The sequence below is a fragment of the Gymnogyps californianus genome, chromosome 7 (assembly GCF_018139145.2).
Source record: "Gymnogyps californianus isolate 813 chromosome 7, ASM1813914v2, whole genome shotgun sequence".
NCBI lineage: Eukaryota > Metazoa > Chordata > Aves > Accipitriformes > Cathartidae > Gymnogyps > Gymnogyps californianus.
This window is the reverse complement of record NC_059477.1, coordinates 38,760,394-38,782,928: the sequence shown is the minus strand read 5'-3', so window position 1 is coordinate 38,782,928 and position 22,535 is coordinate 38,760,394. Positions and strand designations below refer to the sequence as shown.

At 38.3% G+C, this 22,535-nt stretch overlaps 1 protein-coding gene across 1 annotated transcript in view; it reads left to right on the top strand.

The window, feature by feature from the left end:
* The window catches only part of LRP1B (LDL receptor related protein 1B), a 749,866-nt gene that overhangs the window by 260,524 nt on the left and 466,807 nt on the right, over positions 1-22,535 (top strand). Inside the window, exon 3 of the mRNA XM_050899978.1 lies at positions 21,718-21,855. Within this exon, the coding sequence (XP_050755935.1) occupies positions 21,718-21,855 (138 nt within the window). The remainder of the gene's footprint in view (positions 1-21,717; positions 21,856-22,535) is intronic.

Sequence of the window (22,535 nt, the reverse complement as noted above, 5' to 3'; positions counted from 1 at the left end):
TTTCTTTATGAGGCAGTTTTGCCAAGTTCAGTGCAGGCATAAAATCAATTTCTCCCCACTGAAAACTGCTTTTTATTTCACTGAATTGTAACGTGTGCATGACGGGCTAGGGGGTGGAGTTGTCTGTCAAGGCTGAAGTAACTCTTGCTGCATCACTTGTTCTTAGTCTGAAAGTTGCCTACCTGATGACACTACCCGCAGTTCATATGAGAAGCAGTGGGAGGTAGCAGAAGGTTCCAGGCCCTTATGAAAATTGATTATTTGTTTTCTTCAGTTCACATGCATGCTGTATTAAAAAAAAATTGTGAAATAGTCTGTTAGAAGAGGATGATTTCCTACAAATGAAAGTAGATATGGTTATAAACCAGGAAAGACTTGCAGTGTAAAAAAAACAGAGCCAAAGGATGAATGTGGCAATAACAACCAAGACTTTCTGTAAGTATTTATCTGTCTATGGCATGTGTCCAGCACAAACCAGATGGTATCTGAACTGCTGAACAATTTAAGCTACAGGCTGAAGAAGTCTCAGCTTGCCCATTAAAAACAAAGCAGAACGAAATTATTTTACTTAGTGATCTTACCGATGTTGTCTAAGACACTTAGGGTATAGTCTCAAAAATATGAACTGGTGCAAGACAGAGAGTTACATTGTTATGTTAAGAGTTATGTGGTTATGTTGGAATATATGGACTTTGTGGGTGAACAGGAGATGCTGAATGTTGAAATAGAAACACTGCATGGACAGCATCGGTTTTAATTAAATGTTATTGAGAAAGTTATGATTTCAGAGAGCACAGAATAATCCAGTGGCTAGAGTATTCATCAAAGATGTGTTCAAAAATTCAAGTTCAAGTGTTTCTTCTGCTCCAGTTGAGAAATCGCAACTAGATTACAACATTCTGGGGACCGTTTTCACAAAACACAAACGATTTCCTTCTTCCTATTTAATTTCTATTTGGAAATGAAAAGGTACGCTGTAGCAAAACAGTTAATGAAGATTAGCAATAGAAAACCTAGGGAAATTCTCAAGAAAAAAAAGACAAATTAAAAAAAGATATAAGCCTCTATAAATGTTGAAAGGGGTCATTCAAAAGTCTGCCTGCATTTTGTTACAAAAATCTTCTTTGCTTTTACTGAGATCTGTTGAGAAATCTACTTCTGTAGAAGATGAGAGAAAGATGGTAAAATGTACAGTCTCCCTAGTATTGTCATGGCACAGGGGCTAACTGAAGCTGATGAAAACAAAGATGCAAAAGTATTCAGAAAAATTAAATCTTCATGGTAAATAGAGTTTTAGAAGTGACATGAAATAGGAAGTCTGAAGGAAAAAAAAAGACTATTAATAATGTGTGGTTGGTGGACTAAGAAGACTGAGGTGCCATTGTGAATACACATCAAGAGGAAAAAATATACTTAGTTAACATTTAGATTTCTTTCTTCAGATATAAAAGGACACTAATTGTATAATTTGCAGTTCATGTTCAGAAAGGGAAGAGATTTGCTGTGCACTAAAAGTCATGCTATGAAATAGCCGTGCAGTAGCGAAATTGGCAGTTCTGCACAATAGGCCAAGCATGAATTCCATTACCCCTACGGCACGGTCACTCTGAAAGCAAAGCTCTCTGTACGCTACCCAAAAACTGTGTAAAAGTCAAACTGTGTAACAGGAAAGAGGATGTTCAGTACAGCAATTAGTCATCAAATAATGTAACGCCTCTGAAAAAGAAGCTGAATGATGAACACAATGCTGTGCCTGTCTTGAAATCCACTTGTTAAACCAGTTAAAATCCTGGCAGTGGATGTACAGAATTTCAATAGTCTGATAAACTGATTTTGTGGATGCAAAATTTAAACTTTGAATAATTCATTGAGAACAAAGGATTTTTGGAAACTCAGAATGTCTCAGACTTTAACTATCTAAAAAATAGGTTTCTGCTTTTAGGCACCTAAGTCTATGGACTTCTTTGCTCAGAAACCATGGCCGTTTCTCTGAGAGCTTAACTGGGAACTAAAGAAGTTAACTTAGACCTCTGATTGAAAATCTTTCAGGTAATAGTTGTTTGTGTGCACACCAGTAAATATACCAGGGAAACAATGCGAGTACTTGATGAGGTTTTGGAACTTTTATGGAGCTCTACAAATATTCCTCTTGTTTACCTTCCTACGTACAAAGGTGCCTCCATGGCAGTGAATAAAGTATCTATCTATCTATTTGTAGACATACAAATACATTTATTGAATATATAGAGAGAGATGTAAGACCTTATTTTTTCAACTCATTTAAATTAAGGAAGAAGCTATTTTCTTACTCATCAATCAAAGCCTTTCAGCAAACATTGTAGGTCTTTAAGAAAAGAAGTGCACAAAAATGTTATAGCAAATGTAGATCTTGAGGGTTTGTTGTTTTTTTTTTTCTTCCCCCATTTGCTGCATGTCTGTTACCTAATTTATTGTCTCTGATCCTGGGTTATACTTCCAATGTTACTTTGACTATGAAGATATGTTTGTACTAATACCATTTTTTTAAATTTTATTTTGTCTTTGATATCTTTACTTACTGATGGATTGTGTAGCTACTCTGTAGGCAGTGTGAGGGGGAGAAACTTTTAAAACTAATATTCACATGAGCCACTGCCTGGAGCAAGGAGGCTCACAACTGTTGTTTTATGAAAGTAAATGGGAAAAGCATTTCTGTTTAACTGTGAAATAAAGTCCTTGAAATTTATTTGGATACTGGTTCATAGGCTGGGAGGTTTACTTGTTACTGTTCTTCTGATAAAAGAGAATTACCTTGAAGCAAACCTGATACAAGCAAAGTTGAGGAATAAGATTCCAAAGAACAGATCTGAAAATTAGGTGATATATTCGCAAGGAAAAATGGGGGCAATATTTTTACATTGTGATCTCAGCTTCAATGCCTTTCTTTTAATGTGTAAAGTAAATGCACCAGGGCAAAACCAGTGACTGTCAGAGAAAGGACTGTGAACAGCACAAAATGAATCAGGACTAAAGAAGCTCTTAAAAGTGGTATTTTTTAAAAAATAAAAACTCAAAAAACAAAGATCACCAGGAGGCAGAGATAACAGAAGATGGGAGAAAGGTCCCCCAAACAGCATATTGACTTTTTTTTCGTCGTAAAAGCATCCGCAGGACAATAGCAGAGAGAAAGGGAAACATCACTCTTCAAGTATTTGTTGTAGTTAAGAGGTCCAGAGACTGAGTACATTCTTCATGGTGTGGGCTTCTCTTTTTTAATCATTCTAGAATGGGAAAAAGCAAAAAGCTTCTGTGAGAAAAAGCAAGAATAAAAGTTACATTTAAAATACTTCCCTCCAACTCCATTGTTTACTTATACTCTTTATAATTGAGACATGTAAGTCAAAGATCAGGAAAAAAGAAATTTCCTACATTCTTTTAAAACTGAAACAAATTTCAATAGCACAAGAATGAAACATTTTTAAAACCACAAAATGCGGATAAAAAGTCATCCCAGCTACTGATTTCCTTAACTGATTGTGGGAAAATAACGGAAGGTTGGTGAGGAGGATTATAAACATGTTCAAGTGACTTGGCAGCTGGGGTGTCGAAAAACATATATCATACTAATTGTTGTTTGGCCTTGTGTGTTGGACAAGTAGAACATCTGTGTTTAGATAACATAGACCTATGATAGACTTAGAGGCACCCTCTCGAACATGCTTGGGATTCCTGCCCTGCTGCGGGAAAGATCAAAGCACAGTGGTAAATTACGCCTGCGTGAATCCCTGAAATACAGGCCAAACCAGCAGGTTTGGTGATCCTCTAGCGTGGACCAAGCTCCGCGGTGCCTGCGTTCCTGCTTGTGTGCCTCTGCCTGGGTACTGCTTCGGGGATTCCCCAGTTGGCGAGGTAACGAAAATAATTTTACTCATTGCATTTCATCTGTGGTTTTGTGGTTGTTTCTGTGTCCTGCCTGTGCTGGCTCATACACTCATCTTCTTGGATTTAGAAGGACATCAAAAAATTCTCATGCAAAATGGGCAAATCAGCTGCCACAAATTGACAGTAAAACAAACAATATCAGTTTTGGTCTCTGTTTTTAGTCAGAGAACAAATGCAGGTTTCATTAGGGAGAGGTTCCGACGTTTTTTCTTTCTTAAGCAAGACTAACAAGGCAAAAATGGGTAGTTTGGCACAACACTGGATCCCTGCAGGCTTTGTACTAAAATACTATGCACGTTCAAATGGCATACCGCTGTGGAGTATTTGTGCAGCAAATGGACAGCTCTCAAAAAGACGACTGTGGTAATGTACCTAACTCTATCTTTTTCCAGGAAAACACAAAAAAGACAATACAAATACAAGCAACTTCCATCCTTCTTAACTTGCAATTCAGTTCTTTGTCTAGGAAATAAGAAACAATATTCAGTTTCCTCTTTGCCGTAGGGCTATAAGAACCAGCATTCGTATAGTTGCAGCACTGAAAGCCCAGGTTGATCCCAGCTGGAGTTAATGATCAAGGTAAATTAATTTAAATTAATATAAAGTTTGTTTGTTGCAGCTGAGCTAGCATCTCTACCACGATGCTTCAGTGTGCTATGCGAACACCTCTGTTTTGAGCTATCTCAGGTGTTTCTACATAGTGCCTCTTGAAAGTGAAAATGGATGTCACTCACCGAGCTTAGCGGACTTTTCCAGTCTCAATATAGAATTTAGTTGTCCAAATTTCAGCTGATTTCACTCCACATGCCTTACATGCTCTGGATCTAGACCCAGAACTTTTGAAGGGGTGGAAGGTAGTGAACAGACACAAAATCAAATGTTTGCAAAATGTTTTTAAAGCAAAATATCAGTGGACACCATTGATTGCTTTACTTAGGAAGGAAATAAGAGACATTGAGGTGTAAGAAACTGAACATTAAAAAAATATGAACACGCGATAACTAAAATCACATCCTGCTCTTGTGGGAGTTGCTTAAGGTTAATAGGAGTTGAGCATGGGTGAAAGCTAAGCAATGCTAAGAAAAGGAACACAATTACGTTGCTTTTTAGGTCCTAACCCAGAAACATACAGCACAAAGGCAAACTATTGAGATTAATAGGATAACAATGTCAGTGCAGCAGTCTGTAAATGGAATCCTTTAAATATATATGTCCTAAAAGTCCTTAGGAATGTATTCAGGTAAAATATGAATATTAAAATCTTTTCTTTCTGAGCTGCTTCCATCAGAATAAAGTGACTTTTGTGCTTCACCAAATGCCAGAGCAAAGCAGATAGGTTCAGTAACCACAAAAGGAATTTCTTGAAATTATATTCAAGTAAATGAACTACTTCTCCTATAATCTGACTGTGAAGAGTCTAAATAATTCTGACAGCATTCAAACCCACCCATGTATCTTCTGTAGTTATCAGATATATACTTTCTGTCATTATTTAGTCAACCATTGTAGACTTTTTTTAAAACACAACAGTATCTGTTATGTACTGTCACTTCCCTGGCAAATTTCCACTTTTTATTTAAAGTGAACAATACATGTCCCTACTCAAAAGATGCTTAAATTGCAGCACTTATTCTGAGCTGAAATAACCCTATCCGTTTTATAGGTACTGCTCATTTTCAGCAAGAATTACTGAACACTGATTCACTAGCAGTACTTAGGAACCATGTCTTAAAGTTTTTGTTGGTTCTTTTTTTTAATATAATAGAAAAATAATCGGTTTGATGTCATTAGTGTCACCACTGTTCTTGAAAGGCAGGATTCTGTGCCCATACACGTAAAGCTCAGTATAGAATTGGAGTTGAAAATACCAAGCTCACACCAGAAAATTCATGCATACCAAAATGGCCTAGGTCTATATTGCTACAGGTAAATCAATGGGAAGGATAATATTTCTCTACTCAACACTTGGTAAAGGATTTTCTATTTTTTTTTAATCATCATGAAATTACAGGGACAATTGTATGCTTTTCCTGTCTAAATCTGAAAAGATTTGTTTACAGATCTGTACAAGGACTTTAGATTGTTTGCTAAATATAGATGCAGTGTTAAATAATGTTTTTTCTATATTGAATTTTCCTGTAACTGTTGAGTCACAATGTATTAGGACAAGACAGTAAAAAAGTTCTAGACAGAAACTCCACTTTTATTTTGACAAAGTAGCATGTTCTAAAGTTTAGAATATTATATATAAAACCAGCAGAATATACATCTTGTTTATAAACCATTTTGACACTTTCTTGGGTTTGATGTTTGAAAACATTACAACTATTCACCTGAATACATTTTTAAATCTTGATTCTTGACAGTTAAAGCCCAATATTGGGGCAAATGGTTTTAACATCTATGATAAGTCCAGCTCAGCATACTATGTTGCGATTAACTGAAAATCTCTTCACTACTAGTCCTATTGTGAAAGAGATGAAATACTTTCAATAAACTGTTTTTTTGACTGTTAAAAGTAGAAGCATATCTTCATTTCTCTCTTCAACACCCTAATTTTACTTAATTAGTTTATCATCATAAACTTCTAGTACAGATACATAAAACCTTTCCCAAAAAAGTATAGACAGATGTTAAGACAAATTGTGTTCTGTGTCTGTTTTTCTGTGTAATTTTTTACCATTTCATATAGATTTACGTGGAACAGGTTTGATTTTATTTCATTATTTTATAACAAGAAGTTAGTTTGAGGGTTTTTTTGTTCTGAATAGATTTTTAGCCTAGGATTTTAATAATGGCTTGGATCCATTGAAATATATTGTTATGTAAAACAAAAAGTTTTTTTTTCTCGTTTTGGAGCATAATTGTTAAAGACTTTTCCATGACACACACCTCTCTGCTAGACCTTGATGAGTACCAGTAGAGGCTGGATTATTTAGTAAGCACTGTGTGAAGCTCCCCTTGATGGAAGTGGTTTCCCTAGTTACAAATGATGAATCTCATGGCTTAACAACACTACTGTACTGAAGGGCGAAGAGAAGAGAAAGAAGATTGAGAAGATCATAGAATAGTTTGGGTTGGAATGGACCTTTAAAGGTCATCTAGTCCAACCCCCCTGCAATGTGCAGGGACATCTTCAACTAGATCAGGTTGCTCAGAGCCCCATCTAACCCGACCTTGAATGTTTTCAGGGATGGGGCATCTACCACTATGAAGTACAAGTTGAAGTACAAAACCCAACTACTTCTCTTTACTCATTTAAGCTCCTTGGGAGTAAGTGGCTTTCTTCTCTTGCTACAATACCTCCTCACAGCACGCCTTGTCAGGTAGGAAAGCCTCGAGCAAGTCGCACCTAAGACTTGCACAAATTGCTCTTACTCGCATTGTAGTGATCATTCACATTTAGGCATAGCAGGTTTTGGTTGGACTTTTCACGTTGCAACTGTATCATTTCCTCAGTTTTATGGCATTCTTGCTTTTAGAAGTAATGCTGCCAGATATGGTAAAAGAAGAAAAGCTGAACATGTTTTGGGTTATTGTCTTCCAGTGTTCAAGAAGTATTAGCATTGAGATACTACCATTCACTTCACTTTGCCACTACTGAAGTCCCTATGCTTCTGGACTCCCTTTCCTCTTGAGTCCTCTGAAGTGTTCAGCTCTTCTAGGATGTGATGAAAAGTGTAAAATACATTATAAGCAATTAAAAGTCTAAATGTTCCACTCTGAAAAACGGTGTTATTGGCTGATGAAGGAGAAAAAGTCTCTGGAGCTCTCCTTGGGGACCAGAACTCAGCAGGCAAATAATAGGTTTTTTTCCCACTGTTTTTCCTCTGTATTTCACATGAAATTGTTCTTGCTGCTTCAGACTGACCAGACTTTAATGCCCCTATCCCCTCCTCTTGGTGAGGATTCTGTTACAAGTCAGGCACAGGTTCTTGGAAATTCCGGTGTGCTAGACTATTATTTTAGTGGCGAACTACCAATTTTTGTTTCAAACAACATTATTATACAGAATTACAGTGAAACTGACAGTTTAAAGCATTACTGCAGATACACCCTGAGCACTTTGCAGTCTTGCCTGTGTGCCAGCAGAAGCCTCCAGGATTTACTGAGCAGGTGGATAAGGATCATGTCTCTAGGTGTTTGTATTCAATCGCAGCTGAGGTGGCCTGGCCTTGAGTTCAAAAAATCTTCTTTCAAAGGGAATGGAGCTGAATGAGCTGGAACTTTCCCATGAATTTCATTAGTACATGTCCAATAATGGGGGAAGGTCTGGCTTGAAAGGGCTAGAGAGTGTTGGCTTGTTCACTAAGATTTACTGCGTTTGTGTCTAACATGGGTTCTTTGTCTGCTTTCACTGTGCTGTTATCTGAAGGCACTTTGGGTTTTGTATTGTGAAAAAGATACAGCCAAGGCTGAATCATGTTAAATAACACCTCTTTAGAATTATTCTAGGAGTACAAAAATGGGGAGGGAAGGTTATTTTATTTTGTAGCTGGTAAACATATGAAACTAATTCTCTCTCTGAATTGTAGTACCTATCACATTGCAAAGCCTTTTAGAAGTCTCTGAGAACTACTAATTTAACATTTCCTGTAAGTAATACAGGATTTTTTACCAACTGTTCTAATTTTTTTCCGTAGGAGTTTTGGTTCACCTGTATTTGTTTCTAAGGAAGTAAGGATGTGGATATGTTGTGAGAGATGGAAACTTTACTTTGATATACACTACAACACATGTTACTTTTTGGTTGAAATTAAAGACATTCCAGGTCAGTTTATAGTTATAGGCCAATACTGAATCAAACAGGACCCTCAGTGTCTATACAATATGAAGCCCTGTAATTTTTACCTTTTTGACACAGTGTATACTCCAACAAACCTGATTAAATCATTTATAGTGTTAAATTTTGTACTTAGAACAATTAAAATTGGTTCTCATCATGTCAGTGCGTGGCTGCATAAGAAGAAACAAGTCACACAATTTATTTTAATTAGATGTAATTTACATTTATGTGTCTGTGTACAAAATAAAAATGAATAACTTTATGATGGCAAACTACCTAGCTCAGTTTAAAAATGCATGAGATGTATTTCTAAGTTACTGCAGTAAAGCTGAATTAAACATATAAGATAATCTTTAAAATAAGTAATGCAGATTTAATAACTTTTTTTTAAAAAAAAGCTCAAATACTTAGAAAATGTTGGCCCTCTAAGCTAAATTTTCATGTGGTTGTAGAACAGTTATGCATTTTAATGGTAAATTTCCACCCCAAAATCATAAATAAAACATGTATGTTGATCCTAACTTCATCTACTAAAAAGGCTTAATGTATTGCAGACGAGATGGAAACTTCATTTTTTTGCTGTTTAAAATAAGAAGTTAAGGTATCAGTGTATGTTTGAGTCCTTTCTTGTTTTTAAAACACTTGTGTCTTATGTTATAAATCTCATCAAACCCTGTGAAATTTCACGTTATTTGGAACTTGAGAACTATTTCTGGGTTTGAATTCCAGTTCTACTGATGCAAACATGAACTTAGTAAATTCTGTCTCAATCCATAGACATTTCTAAGGTTGTGTGTGGGTGCATGAAGGTTCATAAGATGTGGGCCATAGAAGGATTTCCATCAAAATTTCCAGAGCTTGTTACAGATATGATCCAGTAAATAACTCCTTCTATTCCCTTATTTTAATAGAATTTCTGCAGTCTAATGAAGAGCCGAGCTGGAACACGATAGAATGGAATAGATGGATGATGTGTGTAAATATAGTCAAACACATTTTTATAATGTCTAATAGAGCTAGTATGCTTCAGAGATTCAGATATCATATTCTGTGTTGTATCCAGCCGTTCCATTACACCACTATATTGTTCTATAAGGAACATCTACATGCATTTTGCCACTGACATTTATACACTTTGGATATGTAAATATGTATAACATAAGTTTTGATGTGTTGCAATGTTACTGGTATTAGGTACTTTAATTGTGTAAGTAATTAACACTTCTTTTGTTCACCTCATTATCATTTTTCTCAAACTGAGACTCCATTAGCAGCCCATTCTGTATTGCGCATAGACATCAAGTCATTACAACGGTTGACACAAGACAGCCTTGAGATGTGTGACACTAATTAAGTAAAAATCTCCAAATTAAAAATAGGTTCCTTATAACTAATGAGGAATGACCATCTACATGAGACAATATTCATTTTTTACTTCACTGATCATAAAGTATTGCTTTAGTGTTGCAGTAAATCACCAAAAAAATCCATTAACAAAGCTTTTCTGTCTCTGCAATTACAAAGAATATTAATTATTTTTGCTTCCTGAAAACAGAGCAGTTTTTTTTTCTCCTCTTCCTACAGTCTTCATCGACAAATGTTTGTGAATCTGTTCTCCAAAAATAACCAGGGAATATAAATTTGCAATGGTTTTGCTTATGAATAGGTACATACAAGGACCTTCCTTTATATTCTGATACATCCTACATGCAAGAGCTTAGTAAAACTGTGTTTTAGCTTTTTGATTTTTAGGGACTGTAGCAAAGAACATAAATTCTCTCTCTCTTGTTGTCTATATGGTAAGTTTTACTGCACAAGTTGAAACTGCGGTCATTGAGCAAGTATATAAAAATACTAAAACTCGTTGATGCCTGACTATATTGTACCGGGCAGCTGTGATGGAAGATTACAATGGTGAGAATTGTTTTATTGTTGTTTTTAATCAAACACCACTGGCACACTGAGTTTTGCAAGACAAGATAGTGACTTGATTTTTAAAAAAAGTTCATGCTACGTATGTCCTCTTGTGGGTTCTTCATTCTTCTTGCTTCCAAACACCAACCTGTTTTCTCTACAGCTAGATATTTTTATTAGTATTTTCTGACTGCGAAGGGAGAGGTTTTTTTGATAGTTCGTGTGAGATAATGAATTTTCTTCCAAACTATGTAATTTTGCAAGGTTACTTTTTTCATTTGTGACAAATTCAAATGAAAATTTTAAGGGTGAAATTTAGGAATATTTAAGAAAAATCAGAGGTGTAAAAACTGTGCGAGACCCATTTCTAGTATTTATATTCACAACTCCAGGGTATTATAGAATGGGGAATGGGAAAGTGTGATTTACCATATTAACTTGCTAGTAGGTCATATATGCTTTTTTTTAAGGCACTGTATATACTTATTTATATGTATGTATAGAGTCCATAAAACGAACATAGTTGTTAAGTCTGGGACAACGAAGGTCAGATAATGTGTACAGAAAAGATGAGTTTGCTAGCATCTAATGAAGCAGTAGAGAGAATAGAAGGTTTTTCATTTAAGCAATAGGCAAAAATTAAGATATTTACCTTAACTTTAGTAAAGGCCAGAATGTTATAATCCATTCTATAGGGATGGAAATGCCTTAGAAATGTGTGCAATGCAAAGTAAACTCTGTTGCCTTATTGCATAAAGATGCAGCTGTGCTGGCAAGACCAATAGAGACATTTTCACTGACATCTGAAAAAATGCAAGCGCAAAGAAAAAAATCACATTGAAACATATTTCTCTTTTGGACTTTAGGTCCTTGTCGGTTCCTCTATAAAGTACAGTTATGTATCTGCATTACCCTCTCCCCTAAACTAATTTTCATTCTGATACAGTGTGGCAGGCTTTAAGCACTATATATTTATTAATTGATTTATTACATTAATCTTCTGACACAGTGTATGAACTCTTTGGAAAGAATATTGGAACACTCCAGGCGACTCCAGTCTGGAGACTCCCCTTCTCTTTGCCTCTGCCATTGTTTGTTCTTTCCTTTTTTTCTATAACTAGAGAGGCTGCAGAAAAGTTGGTGGGCAGGTAAGGTTTGGTGTTCCCTTTGTGGCCATTGATTTCTCTGACCACCCTTAACCTTGTTTTTAAATAAATAAATAAATAATGAATCACATCGTCATGCTATTCAATCCAGAAATGGTTAAATTTAGAGCTGTTCAGTGAAAAATTACTCCGGTCTTGTAGAACTGTTATAGTGGATGGGCTTTGGCTGAGGAGGTGGTCTTTTCTCCCTTTGGCCGGGTGACTCTTCTATTTGAGGTAATTTTTGGATGCAAAATATCCAACTGCATTTAGGAATCTAGGTGTATTTTGCTGTTATGAGCTGATTTTACTATTACCAGCCCGATTACCTCCATGGTTTTTACAGCTTTAGTAGGTAGATTTATGTTAGGCATAAACCACTTTTAGTTCGGGTCCGGATTCTGGCGGCTGCTCTCGGCCTGATCACCCGACAAGCTGTATTCAGACTCCAGCCCCATCCCAGCCCATGTGTGCCCAGAGGAATTTTTGAATAATGATCCAAAGCTGAGCTGTTTTAGAAAGATTTCCTTTACCTCTTTTTTCCTCTTTGTCAGCCTTGGTGCAACCTTCAACATAGTTTTTCTACTTCTCTCCAGTGGCTATCAGCTGCATTACAGTAGAAAAGATGAGTCCTGTGGCTCCGTTAATTATTTACATCTGTGTAGCGAAGATGAACAAGTGTCTGACACACAGAAAGCAGTGATCAGGAAAAAGATAGCCAAAGGGAAAGTGTTTGCTGGAGAGCCTTCTCAAATAGAGCTCCTGACAGAGTCATTATAATGGCAGTATGCAAACAATGTTCATGTTTTTAAACAAAAAGAAGCATTTAAACAAAGTTATTGTATAATGTTAGATTTAGACTGTCTGCTGTTTGCTTTCCTCTAGTACTTACAAAAACACACAGACAAAGAGGAAAAGGCAAGCAACTGTAGAGCATCGTATCCAATATCCATATGCTGTTTTGCACCTGTGAGTTCATTTGTATATAATGCTAGCAACAATGCTAAAAGCCTATGACAGCAGTATAGAAATTCGAGTTTTGTGTGCCTCTACAAGGCTAGTTAAGCTTTACAGATAGATAACCTTTTGAACTATTTTGTCTGCAGTAACACAAAAAATTGGAAACCGTCCTTCAGAAGTGAATTTCAGTGTGTTTTGTTTTTTTTAATTATGAGGTTTTGACTGACTAAATTATATATCATAGAATTGTTTAGGTTGGAAAAGACCTTTAAGATCATCAAGTCCAACCATTAACCTAGCTCTGCCAAGTCCCACTAAACCATGTTCCTAAGTGCCACATCTACATATCTTTTAAATACCTCCAGGGATGGTGACTCAACCACTTCCCTGGGCAACCTGTTCCAATGTTTGACAACCCTTTCAGTGAAGAAATTTTTCCTAATATCCAATCTAAACTTCCCCTGGTACAACTTACGCTGTTTCCTCTCATCCTATTGCTTGTTACTTGGGAGAAGAGACCGACACCCACCTCGCTACAATGTCCTTTCAGGTAGCTGTAGAGAGCGATAAGGTCTCCCCTCAGCCTCCTTTTCTCCAGGCTAAACAACCCCAGTTCCCTCAGCCGCTCCTCATAGGACTTGTTCTCTAGATCCTTCACCAGCTTCATTGCCCTTCTTTGGACATGCTCCAGCACCTCAATGTCTTTCTTGTAGTGACGGGCCCAAAACTGAACACAGTATTGGAGGTGCGACCTCACCAGGGCCGAGTACAGGGGGACGATCACTTCCCTAGTCCTGCTGGCCACACTGTTTCTGATACAAGCCAGGATGCTACTGGCCTTCTTGGCCACCTGGGCACACTGCCGGCTCATCTTCAGCCGGCTGTCAGCCAACACCCCCAGGTCCTTTTCTGCCAGGCAGCTTTCCAGCCACTCTTCCCCAAGCCTGTAGCGTTGCGTGGGGTTGTTGTGACCCAAGTGCAGGCCCCGGCACTGAGCCTTGTTGAACCTCATACAGTTGGCCTCGGCCCATCGATCCAGCCTGTCCAGATCCCTCTGTAGAGCCTTCCTGCCCTCAAGCAGATCAACAGTCCCACCCAACTTGGTGTCATCTGCAAACTTACTGAGGGTGCAGCACTCTAAGCACAGGCTAAGATCAGTGCAAATCCTTGACTGGATTTGGGAGACAGCGGCTTGGATGGCTGTGTTTCTTCTCCCTGTACAAAGCACAATGAGCCAAAGCCTGTTCTTGAAAAGGGAGGTAGATACCATAGGGCTGGTTGTGTCGACACCCCTCCGTTTGTAGAGAAGAGAGATGAGACACTTGGCGCTAGACGTGTGAGGGCTGTGAATCAGCACAGATCACTGATTTTCAAACTGTGATGACTCAAAGTCATCTTTTGATTGCTGAAGTTCTTCATTTTCTGTGTTGTTTGTTTGTTTCGGTAATGCTTTCTACAGTCTTTAGCTCATCTCTTACGTTTGGTCATAAGTTATGAGGGTGTACTATAACTATATCAATTCATTTGCACACTCACAAACCTACTAGCTGCCACTGATTTTATTCTTTCTTGTGAAATATTATTTTGGAGACAATATGCTGTGTCTGTGAGGTCAGAGATTACAGCTATTGTTCTGCTGCAAACAGCACAGTACTTCGCCTGCTTTCCTCTTCAGTTGTCCACATCCTACCATAAGTGTTTATTATTCTCCTTCTTTCATGGACAGCTGAATGCCTGATTTAATTGAAGGTGACTTCAAATTTGTATTCATTATCAGTCTACGTGGTTGAGTAAAGCATATGGTTAAAAGTAGCAATGAATAAGCGGATACTTATGATACATAAATCCTTATTAAATATGAAATTCTTTCTTTGCATATATGTAAGATACCAGACTAAAGATTTTAAGTAATTTCCATAAGTTTACCCCAGTGTTTCAAAGTCCTGATATTAAAAGTGTGCATCTAGTCTGTGTGAAAAATTACTTTTTAAAGCCATTATGATACGATGGGATACCATGTGTGTTCAGTTTACACTTCACACATTAACCTGTAACTACAGAAATTAATATGTAGTATTCAACCTCTTGGAAGTTTTCAAACATTAACATAAAAAAATTAATCATGGAAGTATAGTCTCTTTTTCCCATTAATCTCTGATTTTCGCAGAAAAGCAACCTCTTCTAATGGCCGTAATTTAGCCCTAAACCTTAAATACCTTTAAGGTACAGTATGTCTTGTCTTGGCAGGGTCAGAAACATTACTTTAAGATGTTGTGATTTCAAGTTTTATAAAAGATAAGCACTTTTAAAATCCCTGGTTATCGATGATGAACTGGACAAAAAATCAATTTTAAAAAAACGCCTATGAGAATGACTTCTCACACTCATAAAACTATCAGATATTTTATGTAACTTTGGCTGCATGTGGCAGGTTGTTTCTTGTTGCCAAGAGCTATGTTAAAGAATAAATATTAAGTTTTTTAATCAATTCTGCCATCTTAAATATCCTATACCATGCTTTGAGTCCACAGTAGAAATGGGGTACCAGCAATGCTATGGAGGCGAGTTAACAGGGAGAAACAGGTCTCTCAATCTTACATGTGTGTTTGACAAGCCACAGACTGTATTGTACCATAGTGGAGTATTTTCATTTAAGCCCATATTTATCCAGAGAGATCCTAAAAGTTGTGTGGGTTATTCTTTCTTAAATTTTGGGGTATTTTGGCTTAATTACAGTCATTAATCAACTTCATTGGATAATACCACAGAGAAGACCTAGGTAGTTGCTGTACCAAAACTTCTCTAGAGGAATGTGTGCTGCAGTCAGAACAGTAAAAGACATTTTTTGACAACTCTGTTATTTGCATCAAAATTATCAATTTTGTCTTTGGGTCAGATTCCATCCAGTGCATGTTGGTGCTTTTGTACCTCGAAAGGTACAAAATACCTTTTCCAGGGTTCCCACCTATGCGTGCAAACAGAGTTGAATTCAAAGGCCATTGACCCAATGGAATAAGGTTTTGTTCAGGATAACTGCTCGCTGTGGAGAAGGTTCACTCCATAAAAACACGTAGGAGAGCAGGATGGATCTGTAAGTCACTGGTGTACAACACAAATGGGAATTTTGAAGGCATCCCACAGTTTGGTGTAATTGTTTCTTGTGGCTGAGGACAGCCCAGGATTAGAACTACTAGAAAATTGCTGGTCTTCAGGTAAATTGGATGCAGTGATGTAAAAGGGATGTACCACTTTTGGCTGCCTAGTCTTTTATTTAAAAGTCTAACTACTTACCTGAGACGTTGAAAGAAAAAGCACTTCGTAAAAACTTAGCTGAGAAAGACAAAGGTGAAAAAATAAACTCAGAAGTAGCAGCTTTGATGCTTTTTTGGTAACAGTTGTCAAATATGAGCATCTCTAAATGAATTTGCAAGAAGTGTGTGGGGGGTGTTTTACTGTAATTTAGTAACTTTTTGTGGACCTTGAATTTGTGCTGGGCACCCTAGCGTGTCTCCTTTTGCCTGGCTATCTCTACAATCTTTGCAAATATATTTTATTCTTACTTTGTAACTCCTTAGTAAACTTAGCACACAAAGTTGTACCTTAATTTACATTAAATTAGGGGGAATGTTTTTAGAAGAAGGAAACGTACATAATGAAATAATGTTCATCCATAATTTTTGCTAATAAACACTTCTATATTGCTTATGATAAAAACTGATGGAAATAATCAGCTTGTAGATTCTCAGTTGCATTCTCTAGTTCAGAATTTAGTATAGCATGAGCCTGAAGCGAGGCAGGTACAGTTTTGGTTAAGCACAAATTCAAGAGAGATACCATGTCAAAAGTGCATGGTAAAATGTCTCTGCTAATTCTGACAGCGGCCTTTAATACTGTCTCACGATGCTTCTTCGGTGGGAAACCAGAGGTTGTGTCTGATCGATTCCATCATCTCCTGCTGGAGGATATCACAAGGAGTCTCTTACCTCATCTCAACCCTCACTGAAGTACGGGCACTTTCGTTGAAGGGACTTCAGCTAGATTTACTGTACGCTGCACAGGTACTGCCAAAACATGATGTAGTTTTCTTCATGCTTTCTCATATGCTGGGAAAGTGCAGTGAGCCTTGACACAGTGTGACCAAATCAGAAATGGCCATCTCAGTCAATGCAACAACCAAAGAAATCTGGATCTGAAATGAATCGCTGTCCTTCTGTTTTCAGCCTGCGTGCTCCTGGGCACAGCCTGCCTTCTGGAGGATTTGGAAAAGAAGCAGTGACTCATCCCCCTGGCCCTGCCTGGCCATCTCAGGGCTGTGTCTAACCTTGGTACCCTCACCAGGCCTGATCCTGACCCCCACCCATGGGCAGACATCGTGGCTCATCCCCACGGAGGTGCCCACTGTCCCAGGCTGGGGCTGCCCTGGCCACCCGCCGGTTGGGGTGGGACAGCCCTGGCTGCCAGCACTGGGCGGATCCCCCACAGCCCCTGGCTCACCTTTCTGCAGCTCAGCTTTTTTTTCCATTTCTCATTTAGCTATCTGTTAAGAGGCAGTTATACCAAGGAGACAGTTAGATACTCTGTTTCCTGAGCCAGAGTCTCTTGAGCTGCGCAGCACTGCATGAGCAATACTGCTTCCATCCTCTTCGCCCTCCAAGCAGTGTCCTGGTATGAGTGTTTGAAACATCGAGATGGTGTATTACTGTAATTAAAGCCAGCAGTTTTGACTATTTTTCCACCAACTGGCAAGGCTAGGAATTATTGTGTCTTTTGAAGGGAAGAAAAGACACCATCTGTCTTTTATATTCTTAGCATTCTTGCACTGATGTAAAATACACTGAGATTATTTTGAAGAAGAACACTTTTAAATTCGTTTTCCCAAAGTTCACTTGATAACGCTGCCAGAGGTGGCTGTCTGTTAAAGGAAGAGCGAAGAGGAGTAAACAAGATCATAGAATCATAGAGTGGTTTGGTTTGGAAGGGACCTTAAAGATCATCTAGTTCCAACCCCCCTGCCATGGGCAGGGACACCTTCCACTAGACCAGGTTGCTCAAAGCCCCATCCAACCTGGCCTTGAACACTTCCAGGGAGGGGGCAGCCACAACTGCTCTGGGCAACCTGTGCCAGTGCCTCACCACCCTCACAGTGAAGAACTCCTTCCTGACATCTAATCTAAATCTACCCTCTTCCAGTTTAAAGCCATTACCCCTTGTCCTGTCACTACATGCCCTTGTAAAAAGTCCCTCTCCAGCTTTCTTGTGGGCCCCCTTCAGGTACTGGAAGGCTGCTGTAAGGTCTCCCCGGAGCCTTCTCTTCTCCAGGCTGAACAACCCCAACTCCCTCAGCCTGTCTTCATAGGGGAGGTGCTCCAGCCCTCTCATCATCTTCGTGGCCCTCCTCTGGACTCACTCCAACAGGTCCATGTCCTTCTTACGTTGGGGGCCCCAGAGCTGAACGCAGTACTCCAGGTGGGGTCTCATGAGAGCAGAGTAGAGGGGGAGAATCATCTCCCTTGACCTGCTGGTCACACTTCTTTTGATGCAGCTCAGGATATGGTTGGCTTTCTGGGCTGCAAACGCACATTGCTGGGTCATGTTGAGCTTCTTGTCAACCAACACTCACAAGTCCTTCTCCTCAGGGCTGCTCTCAATTATTTTATCTCAAAGATAGAAAGCTGCTCATCTGTATTTGCATTAGGTATTTCAGAAAGTGCAGCAGCTGGGTAGGATTCAGTGGGAAAAGCATGTGCTGCTTCAAAGGCATCACAACATGTGGCTTTGTTTAGCTTAATTTTTTTATTCAGTGAAGGTGGTAGGAATTGTGGGCAGGGAGGGCTTGTGACATGCTCTCTTGTTCCGCTGACATTGGATGATTGAGGCCTGTTACCTTTTAGAGTCATTTTGCAGACAAAATAGGTCATAAGTCTTCTGTAAAACAGGACTTTTTTGGACTGAAGTTCATCTTCATTTGTAAGTCAAGTTGACTTCCAAATCATCATGCTAGTAAGGAAACAGAAAGTACATATTAATTTATCTTAATCATATGAACAAGTTAATCACTTCTAATCTTAACCTGTCTGTTTTCACAAGTGGTGCACAAAATTTCTCTTGAAAACAAAACAATGTCAGTAATACTTCTTGGACTCTATTTCGGTTTCCCCTCATACGCAGTTCCCAGTCAAAGAAATCTAGTTTAGGAAGCTCCCCTACTAGTATTTTAAGTTAGATAATATATTTAAAATTACAGGATGTTTGTGTCCTGAAGGAATCTTGTATTTTAAAATCAAGCATCATCAAATCAAAATTAAATCCCCAAAATCTTTAGACAGGAGCATATCAGACTAGATCTATTGAGATTTTAAACGTTAATTAAAAGATTCATTCTTTTCACTCATTAAATTTAGAAGATAAATATATATGCCTATATATTTTTATCACAGATGTCAGTTTTCTGTTTGATAATGTAGGAATGCTGAAAGCCCTCTAGCAATCTTGGGTTTATATGTAAGTAATGCAAGTACCATTGTTTACATGCTTCACAGATCTAAGGTTTTTTAATGAATGTTCTCTATTTTAGAAGAAAAGATTTTTTTTTTTTACTCCTCACACTCTATTCACAGTTGCTCTAATGCAATGAATAAGCAAGCTATAAATGGCAAATCAGAAAATGAGTTTGGTTTTGTTAAATGTTAGGTGCCTTTGAGTCCTGATGCAACTGCAATGGGAATCAAATTAAACCTTTCGGTTTTATATGACCTGCCTGACATTGAGCGCATGGCTATCCTAAGCTGCTTTATTGACGTTCTTCTTTGAAAGCTCTGCAGAGTCAAACCAGTCCTGGAGGAACGCTGGGCACTGCCAGAGGGTTTAGGCACTATAGCGAGCTTTGTGTGCATGGGTGCTTCATGGGATGAAGTGTTCTACCTCCAGGTAACAAAAAAAAAGTAAAATGCCCAAAGCCCAAGCAGAAAAAACCCAAAGCCCCACCCAGTGGCCGTGCTGCCTGGGAAGGGCATGGAGCCACATTGCCCCCACCTCTTGTTTTCTTGCATGGTGCAGGGGTCTCTGCCAGCACCAGGAGGTCACACCTCTCTGATTCTTGTTACCGTCATCTTCAAGTCCTAACATCTAGATAAGTTTTAATCATCTCTCGACTTTCTGTTGTTAATTTCCTCCTATATTTTACTGGAAAATACAGGAAAAATGTATTCTTTGTGAAGTGTTTTAATACCTCTACATTTGCTAAGCACTTATTTAACCTCAAGCATAGAGAGAATAGTTGTTTCTTTTCTTTGAGTTCAAAAGGTATTCAGACCCCTTATCCTTAGCTTAGGAATGCAGTTTTCTTGAAAAACTGTATGTAGCATACGGCCATAATAAAAGATATGTTTTTTTTTTCATCCTGGAAGCACATAAATTGTTTGAGACTGAGTACATTCATCCCTGTATGCATTGCCTTTTTATCCCTAGTACCAGTGTGCTATGTCTCTGTTAATCAGTGATACATCAAGGATGTAAGTGGTGTCACTCCATCGGTGCAAGGTGTGAAGCTGGAAGGGTCAGAGGAGGGAAGCAGGACGCTGTACATCATGCCTTCCTGCGCAGTGGATGTGCACGTTTTAGGGCCGCGTGCTCTGCTTGGGGAAGGGGAGCGCCTGCCCTGTGCTGATGGGAGTTGTGTAAAAGAATACAGGCAAAAGCATTGTCAACCACTGAAAACTGGTATTTGTTGTGTCCATTCTAAATGGTGGACGATGGCTTCCTGACATGTAGTATGGCAGTGGGAATTTTCAATTTAAGTTTTCTAGTTGGGACAAGTTTTTTAAATTAGGATTTTTATGTAATGGGCTGTGCTAAGAGCTATCTGTATTTGTTATAGAAATCGTAAATTCCCCTCAGAGCTCTCCTTTGCTTTCTCCTGCTGACTTCAAGAGACCAGATCTGCCAAAGCTGAGATTTTCCCGCTTATAGGGGAGCTTTCAGCTACTGCCTGTGATTTCTGTCCTTCGTCTTGGAGTTAGTGCCTCAAAGAAGGTGAAAGCATATTGCACTTGAGCACAGTGCATCCTAGGGTCCCTTGAGGACTATTACAAGCTGTCAGAGTTTAGCACAGACTCAAGGCTCCAACACATGTAATCAAGGAGCTTTAAGTTGTTTCCTGAAAAATTTCCACACCTTCAGTCTCTGTGTAGCTAATCGTATACTGTGTATGCATTATGATTCATCCTCTATTTGAGCTAAACCCTTCAGACCTCTAAATGTTCTTTGCAGTGTGTTAAAAATCTCAAAGTCTTTGTCATGTGAAATTATGTTTGTTGGTTTTTGTGTCAGTCAGAACCCTCTCTAAGAGATGAACAAGAGAGATCCTCAAAAATCCCTGAACTTCCTCAAAAATCCCTGTACTTAACACTTCAGAGATAAGGGGACACAGAGTGATTGCAGCCGGGATGGTATCCCAAAGGGAGCAATCACAGCATCCTTATCCGCTCCCTACCATCCTGTACTGCACAGTTTCAGAGGCAGACTCCTGGGCTGGAGGAACAGTTTCTCTGATCTAATGCAGCCATAAATGTGTACCATTTATATGTAATTTCATAAATACCTAAAATTATCTATATAGCACAACAATGAATGTAAATACTGGTACCTATTACTCTTGATATGACTCTTAATTATGATATGATATTCACAAGGCAATTGAAAATTGTATTATACTTTTTAATGTTTGCAAAGCTTAATTTTAGCATCTGTAAAACACCTGTATTTCAGGAAATAATCCTCTCTGACCCATTGATTTCCTTTTAATTGCACTAATCATTTCTTGATGATTTTAATTCTCCTAAATACAGCAATGATGATGCGCTAAAAATCTACAAAATGGACTAATACATGGAGTGTTGCCCTTAACTTTAAAATAGAAATGCAATATAGAACTTTCTTTGCCTTGTTGTAGATAAAAAAATATGTATAAGAAACTTCCTGTGTATTTTTTAGGTCCCGAGGAAGCAAATTTCAAGTGCATCCCGAATTACGTTGCCTGCATCGGTACAAACAAATGCATTCACGTGTCCCAGCTCTGCAATGGTGTTTATGACTGTTCTGACGGGTATGACGAGGGAGTACATTGCCGGGGTAAGTAAATTTGCTGAGGAAAAAACGCTTTAACTTGAAGTCTTCTCTGCCCCCCCCCTTTTTTTTTTTTGAGTTCAAACAAAACCAGGACTTTCTTATTCTTGGGAATACATATAAGCAAAAGGGAATTGATAGAGGCATATTTTAATGTATATTTCAAGTTTTAAAAATATTTTAAAAATATTTTGTGTGAAGCAAATGCAAGTAAAAAACCCATACAGGTTTTCAGACTTTTTCTTTAACAATTACTAACCTTGTATGATGGAAATGGTTATACCAAGAGAAGGATCAGGAAGCCCTTTCTTAGGGAGCAAAGGTTGGGCAGCCCACTGTTTGCCAGAATATTTTTTTCCTTGTAACTTTTGTTTAAACAAAAAAGCCAAAGAAAAACACTGAAGAATGCATCAGATTTGCTATGAGCATTATTCTGCATTGAGGACTTGCTTTTGGGAGGATTTTATTGTAATAATCTACTGTTGAAGAGTGTAGTTACCACATTCTGTCAATGAGAAGTCTTAAGGAGAAGTTGGTGGAGGTCAACTTTTTTAATCTCTCAGCTCTACTATTCAGAAGACTTACTAAGGTCTGCCTTGGGGATAGTTATAAGGCTGCCATGTTAAGCCCGAATCTTGGATACTGTGAGTCATTAACATGTCAGTTATTCTCAATCAATAGACTGT